The 10,626-nt window shown below is 42.4% G+C and overlaps 1 protein-coding gene across 1 annotated transcript; it reads right to left on the reverse strand.

Annotated features, from left to right (window-relative positions):
* Positions 1-1,296: 1,296 nt before the first annotated feature.
* Positions 1,297-7,896, reverse strand: LOC123092828 (serine/threonine-protein kinase RIPK). Its single transcript, XM_044514674.1, has 5 exons — positions 7,426-7,896; positions 2,580-2,715; positions 2,236-2,372; positions 1,915-2,038; positions 1,297-1,817 (listed from the first exon to the last, which is right to left on the reverse strand). The coding sequence occupies exons 1-5, from the start codon at positions 7,801-7,803 to the stop codon at positions 1,453-1,455; spliced, it is 1,140 nt and encodes a 379-aa protein (XP_044370609.1). The 5' UTR covers positions 7,804-7,896; the 3' UTR covers positions 1,297-1,452.
* Positions 7,897-10,626: the final 2,730 nt, after the last annotated feature.

Here is a 10,626-nt window from a genome sequence, read left to right on the forward strand (position 1 = left end):
CAAGGTAAAAAAAAGACACACCGCCAGCCCACAACTTTGCTCGCGTTACAAACAGTCCAAAACGACAAAAGGGAGATAGATTGCGAGAGCTATATCTCGCTTATAGCGAGAGGGTAGAAGCTCCCGTCTGAAGCGTCTACATTAATGGACCGGCCCATTACAACACTGTTAAAAAAAAAGAGTGAAGAAAGAGCATGTGGGGATTGATATTAGGATCTAATGGTTGCCGCATAGCTCTGTCGGGTTCATGTTAAATTAGTATGGCACGACAAACCTGAAAGAAAAGAGACAGTTTTCTTCGGTTTTTCTGTTTTTTATTTTTTTCACCGGTATTCTTTGTTTGTTTCTCTGTTTTTACTGGATTTTTTTCTTTTTTTCTTTTTCTTTGTTTTTGTTTGGTCTTATTTCTTTCTTTCTTGGTTTTCGCTGCCTTTTTTCTCTCCTTCTTATTTATTTTATTCAGTTTTATTTGTTTCTTTTCTCTTTTTCCATTGGTTTTATTTAGTTTTCTCTCGGGTTTTCATTGTGTTTCTATACACAATTTTCGTATACATCTAATATTTTTTCTAATACATGTTTACATTTTTCAAATACAAGATTAATATTTATTAAATAGATGGTCTATATTTTTTCTATACACACTTTTTTGAAATGCTTGATTAACGTTCTACAAATAGCATATTACATTTTTCAATACATGGAACTTTTTCTACACATATTTAGTATTTTCTTGAAGTACTTGATTAACATTTTTTAAACACAAGTTTAACATTTTTTGAATACATGGTCAACATTTTTTTATATATATTAAAAAAAATCAAATGCTTGATTTTTTTTAAAATTAGATTAACAGTTTTTAACACATGGTCGACACTTTTTCTGTACACATTTAACATCTTTTTTAAATTCTTGATTACCATTTTTCAAATACAAGCTTAACATTTTTTGATACATGGTCATCATTTTTTCTGTACATATTTAATATTTTTCAAATACTTGATTAAAATTTTCAAATACTTGTTTAATTTTTTTTCAAATGCTTAGATTAACATTTTTTAAATACATGATCAACTTTTTTTCACACACATTGTATATTGTTTTCATACATGTTCCGTATACATGAGAAACATTTTCTCTATACACATAAAAAAAACAAATGCTTGGTTAACATTTTTTTAACTGATTTATGTAAAGCGTTTCCAAAATATATTTATTTAGAATATTTGAAAGTATAAATAAAAGTAGAAAAAGAAAGAAAGAACAAAAAATGTGAGAAAAGAAGAGGCTGGCCTCCGGAGCGCCTGGGCTGGCCCATCTCGCGCTCTGCTTGACTCGAGGCAAACCAAAATAGAATAATTGTTTTTTGTTCACACGTAAATAGCTTATTTAAATATTGATTATTTTTTTGTAAAGAATAGTATGCATGCTATTACACGACATCATCAGATGTAGTCATTTGTTCTCCGATGGTGCGGTGTACACGAACGGTTCTACGATGCCATCGTCCATGGCAAGCAACGGCTCAAGGGCCTCAACGACGGCGGACATCTGAGGCCGAGACTTTGGGCTGACGCTCAGGCATCGATATGCCATGGTTGCAGCCTTCTGGGCGGCCAGAGCCGAGTACTGCCCGTCCAGGTTTCGGTCTATGGCACGGTCTAGCCGACGGGGCGAGTCATGGAGAAAGTATGGCCGCGCCCACTCGATGAGGCTCTGTTCCCGTGACGGCCGGTTTTTGTCCACCACCTTTCGCCCCGTCAAAAGCTCCAGTAGCACCACACCAAAACTATACACATCGCTCTTCGTTGTTAGATGACCTAGTAAGAGAAAAAAGACCACTCCCCATGTTAAAAATAATGTATATTAACACACAACTTTGGACAACTTCTGCTTAATTTTATCAAGTCTATGTACCAGTCATGATATACTCTGGTGCAGCATAGCCCTGTGTGCCCATGACTCGAGTGGAGACATGTGTCTCGTCTCCGTCGGGCCCATCCTTCGCTAGGCCAAAATCAGAAAGCTTCGCTTGGTAATCCTACAAAATTTAAGTAAGTCGATTAACCACTAGTTTGTTGCAATAGAAAGTAATAATAATAGTAGTTTGCCACAATCGAAAAAAGAAACTATAGCAAAAGTTTATCACAAATGTTGTGATGGTAATGCCCATCTTGCTATAGTCAACTAACTATAGTCGTAGTTTGTGACATGACTACATGAGAGCCAAGTGTGTACCGAGTCGAGTAGTATGTTGGAGGTCTTGAAGTCACGATAGATGATGGGCTTGGCAGCGTCATGGAGAAAGGCCAAACCTTTGGCAGCTCCAATGGCAATCTTCAACCTTGTTGACCATGACAACGATGCCGTGTACCCTGCAGTTTCCCCATTCATAGAAGCTTGTTAGTTAACCACATGCTATGGGTCAGCAGTAGTATCACTATGTATATTGTTGTTACAGACACATTAACAATTTGACTAGTTTCAGTGTTAGTCTTATTTGTATACATGCAACAAAGTGCTACTAGAAATATTATTTAGATGAAGAAAAAAAGAACAGGAGGCTGTAGAATTTGGCATACTCTTGTAGAGATGCTTCTCTAGGCTGCCTCTCGCCACGAACTCGTAAACGAGGAGCCTGTGCTCATCCTCGCAGCAGTAGCCGATCAGCTTGACCAGGTGTGCATGCCTCAGTTGTCCGAGAAGAACGACTTCAACCTGCATCACTCCACCAAAATCATGTATCCACATTCAGGTCAAATGCAGCATTCGTATATTCCTAGTACTATGATAAGAGCTTTTGATAAATAAAAACATCTCACTGTTTAACATGATTAGTTGACAAAGTTGTTAGAATTTACACGATTCAAACATTGAAGAAAGTAGATGAAGAGACGATACTTATTAACGAGGTTCAACGAACATTAGATTCCCTGAGCATGATTTCGGGGGCTCCCATGTACTAGATCGACATACTATAGATCGACAATAAGTCTACGGAGGCCATAAGACGCATATCGATCATCACGCTACGCCCGGTCCATACACCGCTGCCACGGGTGTCCGTATTGTCGCCTTCGTGATCTTGTGTCTTCCGGACCAACTTGGTCTAATCTATTTTGCTTATCCTGCGATGACTTTGTATGATAGGCATGGTTTACACGTGTTTGACTCAAACACCTAACCTTCCATATACATGAAAGTTCAATTTTCTCAAAAAGAAGGTTAGAATGCCGGGCCTCTATATCATTGCAATGCACACACCCATCTTTTATTAAAGTTGATGCAAGGAAACAATGCCAAAAATATCAACAAGTTCAGTACAAGACTTAGACAATTATAGCAGACACATTGTAAGATATGAAATTGACACCTACGACTAAGTCGACTTCTTCCACAACAATGTCTTCAAGAAGGGATACCGCCCTCATGTGCAGCTAGAGACGACAAGGACAAATATTTTCATCTTGATTGCCGAGACCAACAAATATGTCCTTAACCGTCTTGAACTTGTTGTATTCACTCGAACAAATGTGTATGATTAGACTTGGGTCCTCTCTTGTTCGCTCGCTCGCTCAAGCCGGCTGCTAAGTTCTCCACCTCAGACTTGGTAAACTCGACTGATGATATCGCCACACATGGTTTCTCCTTAGCTCAACCTTTAACGATGGTTAAATTTTTCTTGATCCTCTTTCCCTTTATCACAAGGTATTTGTCCTTATTGCTCCTCATGGTCTTCTTGTCTCTGTCCGCCTTGTAGATATAACCATCATAATGAAGTTTGCCAAGCAAAGTTAGATTTCTCCTAACCCTTGGCATGTGTCTAACATCCTTGAGCACATGTTCAAGACTATTTTTGACTTTGTTCTTGATATCTCTCCAGTGCCCATAATGCACCAAGGCACATCGCAGCCTTGATAGACAACTCCAAAATAACTAAACTTGTAGGAAGTGAACCACTCTTTGTTAAGCATCACATGATAAGAGCTCACTTCGTCTAATATCCACGCTTCAATGGACTGCTCTCTTGAGAGGGTAAGTAGGTCATCACCAAAATCATCTTCTTTAGATGTTGCCGGAATGGCGTTACCTTCAATCTTTTCCCATGTTGGACACCCCCTCCTTATGTGACCCACTCATAGTGATAACACTTTAGACCTTCTTCTTTTCCTTCTTCACCTTCTCCTTTTTCCAACCTCGATTGCATCTAACTACAATGCCCATACCTTCAATGCTTCCAGCACCATATCCATGCCATTTCTTCTCGCGTTGATCATATGATAGCAATGGCACAATAATGTCGCTTGCAGTGACAATATTCTGGCCATGTATCAGATAGTGATGAAGTTTGGGTAGGACTATGGTAACAAAGTGAGTAGAAATAATGCCATGTCTTCATCCTCCATTGGCATCTACCCGAGATAGACCCGTGAACACATGGTTGAAGACATTGATGTTCTTTGTACAGCGTACCACTCCCGCATCTTCAACCCAAATAATTGATGTTTTAGGCTCATAGAGAATAAGGTCTGACTTGGTATCATGTCGTGCTTTGTCAGGCCACCACCTCTCAAATGGAGATTAGCCCCCCCCCCCCAAAAAGAAGTGTTGAGTATAAATCTTTGTATCCACGTCTCTGGTTAATTCTATCATTTCTCTTTATTGCGCTAAAGCTAATTACCTTGCGAGTTATTCTTCATATAGGGTTCTTACTTAGTTGCATATCTAAAGATCTTCCTATATCCGCACTACCATTAATTTCCAAGGAAAAATACTAAAAATTGTAGTCGCTTACTTTACCCCCCGCCCCCCCGGATCCTTCAACATTAATGAATTTGAAGAAAGGAGAAGACTCTATCTCCTGAAAGGTACTACCAAACTGAAAAGGAATTTTGTATCTTTTATCACCCTCATCATAACGTGAAAGAATAAAATTACTTTGGACACTAAAAGTTTGAATTGTGAGAGTTATAACTACAATACAGTTTTTTCACCTTTAAACTACGACTCTGTTATAGGAGATGTAACCATCGGAAATATCTGGATTAACCCACATACTATTTTAAGTAGTAACTTCCATCTACATTAATATTAGTGCCTGTTTCGACGCAAGCCTATCTTATAGAGAAGTTATAGGAATACAAACTTCAAGATATTTGGGGTTAAAAAATAATGCAGTGACTAAATTGAAAGTTGTGGTATCCCGACTTTTCAAATATAATAATAAAAAACATGGTTTTTTTAGTGAAAATACATTACATGAAAAATTGGCTACCGTAAGAAGCCGAGTAACCAGGTTCCAAGGCATGAAAGAAGATCGGGTGTCAAAAGAAAAGAATATAAGCTCAACTTGAAACACCAATAGCCCCAATGGATGCATGTCACATATGCTGAATTAAAGTAGTATGGGCGAGGGAATAAACATATTTTTTAAAAGTAATGCTACCATTTTTTGTGTGAATAAATATTCTTTGCCTATGCAAAGGTCCCAGCAAGCCACATCACCCCACTCCAACACGGAGGGCGCCAACCTATGTTAGTAAGAGAAAAAAACATGTGCAAACTGAGCGAAAATATATGACGACCCACCAAATAATAGAAGCACCTGTTGTCGCTGCCCCAAAGATGAAGACACGCAGGGTTTTCTGGCGGGCGCCCACCATGCAGCGAGAGCACAATCCATACCCAGAAAGTTCCCTTTTTGAAAAAAAATTGGCACTTTAAAAAAATGTAGTACCTTCTTTCTAATTTTTTTGCCGCAACTTTTAGAATTTGAAACTTTCAAGATTTTAGAACTTCCAGAATTCCAACTTTTGGTATTTTGAACTTTCTGATTTCAGAATTCGAAGTTTAAACTTTTTTTACTTCCAATTTTTTTGAAAGAATAAGCTTCAAATTTTTTGAAAAGAAATTACACAAAAGGAAGCTTAACAAAATATAAAACTCATCCCGCACACATGCATCACGTGGGTGACCCCCAACACCAGATTGTGAAAACCAACATGCCGACAACCCGCACACAAGAGCACTCCACACGTGCTTTGCCTGCGCAACCATGTAGGAGTCTGTTCACATGAAGACACCATTCCACAGGACAATACTCCACTAGCTAGCAAGATCCAGAGGAGAGAAACAAGGTCTCATAATGATACCTCCATGGAAGGGAACATGTCCCAAGGATGTTATCGTCCCGAGCCTGGCAATACACCTTCCTCATGCACCACTATGGCCAGGTTGCCACAACATGTTAAATCAGCCTAGGAGAACCAAGAGGAGTAGACGAATCCTCGACGACACATACAAAGTGGGGACATCGCTTAGGGGTGCCACTCTCAATGGGCCGATAATACCGGCAAAGGCATTTGCGCAGACACCTCGAGCACCCTCGGACAAATGCCACCTCACTTGCTCTCAACCCTAGTTGTAACCAATGGACGACCACCAATGCACTCCATTGAAAGCATCAGGTTCTGCTTTATTTTTTTCCACCGGATACACCGAGTTTTCTTTTTGTTAAAAATATGTATAAGAGTAGAGTACCTTTTGTATTAAGATAGGAGAAGGTTTAAACATGTGAAACATGCCAGAAGGTCACAAGCTAGCATCAGCTCCCCCCCCCCCCCCCCCCACACACACACAAGTCCTAAGATATATGGCACAAATCCACCTTTTCCGCATATGCTTCCAGAAGGAGAACTCAGTGTGTTAATCCAATACCTGAGACTGTGTAATAACCAAAGATGGCAGGAAAGCGATCTTCTCAAACACACGTTTATTACGCTCTAACCAAATGAAGCAGAGAGTAATGACCATCAAGGAATTGACTTCCTTACAACAGTTGGGGGCAGTGTCGCGGTACCTCTGAGTCCGCACATAGAGAGAACACAAGGCACTGTCGTTTGATAGGAAGTAAGATACGGTACCAAATCTCTCGCGCAAACGCGTACTTCAGAAGCACACGATCAACCTCCTCTGGTGACTAACAACAAAAGGCATAGCATCCAGGGTTCGGCAGCGGCCTCCTCACTAGGTAATCCAAAAAAAGACGATTCTTGAGCGCAAGCCTCACCAATACTTTGATGTCCAGTGGCGTCCAAGACCCCCATAATTCTATTGCACACTGCGGGAACTCCCGGTCGAAGAGGGAGACACTCTAAACGGAATGCCCTCACTGCTTATCATTCTTCGCGAGCCGCCATAGGAAGGAGTCCGCGCGGTGTCAAAATTGATGGAAGTTTCACATTAGAAGCAAAATTTACACTAAGTGCCAAGCAGGGTAGGTTTTTTAGGCTAAATAGGGAAGCACAATTTAAAAAACTGTCAAATACGGAATAATTCTCTCATATATGCTTTCAAGTTGCTATACTTCTCTAGGCAGATGGGCCCATGTATGAACCAAAAAAAATAAAAGTAAAACGACCGACTTACCAGCCACTCTTTGTGTCCTTGCGAGCCCTCGAGGTCGAGCAGCTTGACGGCGACTGCCTGCGCGCGCACGCCGGGCTTGAGCTGCTCGTCGACATAGCCCTTGTAAACCGGCCCGAACCCGCCCTCGCCGACGAAGTTGCTGGTCGAGAAATCCCGCGTCGCCGTCCGGAGCTCGTCCACCGTGAACGCCTCCACGCCGGACCCCGCAAGCGACAAGGACAGATCGTCCGGCGACGGCGTCACGCCGCTGCCTGTCTTAAGGCCGTCGTCGTTAGGCAGCGGGGCCGGCCTGGCCGGTCGGGAGTCGTCGCTGGCGTGGTCGCGGTGGGAGCTGAAGCAGCCGAGGCCGAACAATGCGCTCCACGATGTCTTCCCCATGCGCTGTGCGTGCGTGTGCCCGTGGCCAACGGCTTAGAATACATTGTTGGCTGGGGCGGGTTAATAATAATACTCCAGTCAAGGGAATTGTAGGAGTGGTTGTTGTTGTCATCGACATCAATCAAGGGAATTGTTTGGTTTGGTTCGGTTGGGGGAGAGTAGAGTATAGTAGCTAGCCAGGTTGGCCTTTTGACCCCGGGGAGAGAATGAATGATCCAGCTTGCACGCATGACCGCAGGTCGGCATGCACACCCCAAACTAAGCTAGAAGCCTATTCTTACATTGGTTGTTTTTCTTTTGAGACTACAAGGATGACTAATTCTTCATTGAGCGGACGAGGAATATGTTGGAAATATGAGCAATTTACCGAATGATTTTATTAACAGAAATACTAGATAAAGCATGACTAGTGTAGCAGTGATAAAACAAGCCATGTGATTTGACAAAGAAAAGGTAAACAACATCTTCATATATGAACCGTAACTAAACATATATTGAGCAGACAGTATAGCAAGTTGCATATATGAAATAGAGTCTAACATATCTAGGGCAAATACTAGAACAAGGAACTGTAGCAGAACCTCTAATAGAAAGGGGACGAATACGTACGGGGTAGCAGCAGCAGAAGCGCTGGACTTGGGGTCAGTGTCCTCGCCAGCCATGTCGTCGAGGAGGTTGTGGACGTCGGGGAAGTAGTCGTCGGAGTCCGGAGCGTTCGTGACGAAGAAGTTAGTAGTCGCGCGAAGCGCTCCCCAAAAACCTTATCACCCTTCTCCCATACAGGACTCAAAAGGTGCGGTTTCAGAGGCCTACTGTCCTGACCTGCGGTGCACGCCGCAAGCCGGGATGGGGAAGATTGTAGCAGCAGCGCAGTGCTCAGGAACTGTGTGGCGAGAGGAAGAAGACCTTCTGATGTGTCTCTCTGGAGAGGAGCGACCTCTCTTATATAGGCACAGGAGAGGGACGCGAACAGGCTGCGCTGGGAGGTCAAGCAACGGAGGGAGACGAAGTGAACAGGCAGCACGCGAAGAGGTGCGCTGTTCGTATTCATTATCCACTATCGCAAAAACTTTTCAGCTCCCGAGTGACCTTTCGTATACCCGTAGTGCGTGGCAAAAATTAGACATCGGCTCGGCTATTCCCGCAACCCGCGGCGCGACGAGGCGTGGCGAGGCGGGCGGCGGAGGAGGAGCGCGCGTGGATGCCCCTCTTGTTCTCATGCTTATACAAGTGGGGAAAGAACCTCCCTTATAAGGAGGTCCAACTCCCACTAAACTAGCAATGTGGGACTAAACTTTTAGTAGTATCCCTTGCCTTGCATAAATGGGCTAAGTGAGCCTCTAGGATTTATTTAGGAATTTCTGAAATAGTATTGAGCTGTCCCAAAATAGACTAAATTCCAACAACCCCCACCAGATCCCAGAGGCACACAAAATTTGCCTTTGGTTCCAAAACACTGTTTTATATGCCGGTACTGCAGTGGAGACTGTTAAGTTGAACTTCCACCTAGAACTCTATGCTACACTAGTAAGCAACTTGAACAGTGGACTGGGCCTTGAACTGCAAGTTTTCTGCGAATTTAGCTTCACATAAAGCCTTGACCGATACGTGGCTACCGTGGGTCTTCCCCGCGGGTGGAGCTTATGCATCATACTCCGAGACCTTTCATGAGTTTACTAGAGAGAACCCTACTCTCATAGATTGCGACATTTAACAATCAGACTCATATAGGTATGTTCTTCAAAAGATGTTCTGCAGGCCAACATCTCTGCTTCAAAGAGCCACTTAGAACACATTAAGATATACATCAACCTGCCATGCAGATTTAGGAGAGTATTGCATCTTCATGGAGTGGTATTTTAAATAGTAAGGATACTCTCCTCCCAGTTGACCAACAACTTGTCTTCCACATCTAATTCACGGGATCTCCGATCACAAAGAATAGGTTACCACTGTGAACAACTCATATTGTGGGTCTCATACCCATCTCCCTCAATGCATTATCTATCACATTACGTGATAGACCTTTAGTAAAAGGATCTGCCAGATTTTTAGACGTTTGGATATAATCCAATGCAATAACTCCGGAGTTTCTCATTTTTCTGACAGACTTTAACCTTCTCTGAACGTGTCTTGATGACTTCATGTTGTCCTTTGAGCTGTTCACTTTTGTGATCACAGTTTGATTGTCACAGTTCATAAGGATACCCGGTACAGGTTTCTCAACAACTGGCAAGTCATTCAAGAGCCGGCGAAGCCAATCTGCTTCGACCGTAGCTATATCTAGTGTTGTGAGTTCTGCTTCCATTGTTGACCTCGTTAAGATGGTCTGCTTGCAAGACTTCCAAGAAATAGCGCCACCTCCATGAGTGAACACATATCCGCTCGTGGCCTTTATCTCATCAGCATCTGAGATCCAGTTTGAGTCACTATACCCTTCAAGCACCTTTGGGTGCCCAGTGTAGTGAATTCCATAATTCGCAGTGCCTTTCAAATAATGCAAAACTCTCTCTAGAGCTTTCCAATGCACATCTCCTGGTTTTGAGACAAACCGGCTCAGTTTGCTAACAGCAAAAGAGATGTCAGGTCTTGTAGCACTGGCTAAGTACATAAGCGAGCCAATAATCTGAGAATATTTCAATTGGTCTCTAGCAATTCTTCGATTCTTTCAAAGCAACACACTAGCATCATATGGTGTTGGAGAGGGCTTGCAGTCACTGTAGACAAAGCAACTCAAGATCTTTTCCACATAGAGAGATTGAAGCAATGTAATCCCACCATCATCGTCTCTCAACAACTTGATGTTCAGAATGACATCAGCCA

The sequence above is a fragment of the Triticum aestivum genome, chromosome 4B, assembly GCF_018294505.1.
Source record: "Triticum aestivum cultivar Chinese Spring chromosome 4B, IWGSC CS RefSeq v2.1, whole genome shotgun sequence".
NCBI classification, from domain to species: domain Eukaryota; kingdom Viridiplantae; phylum Streptophyta; class Magnoliopsida; order Poales; family Poaceae; genus Triticum; species Triticum aestivum.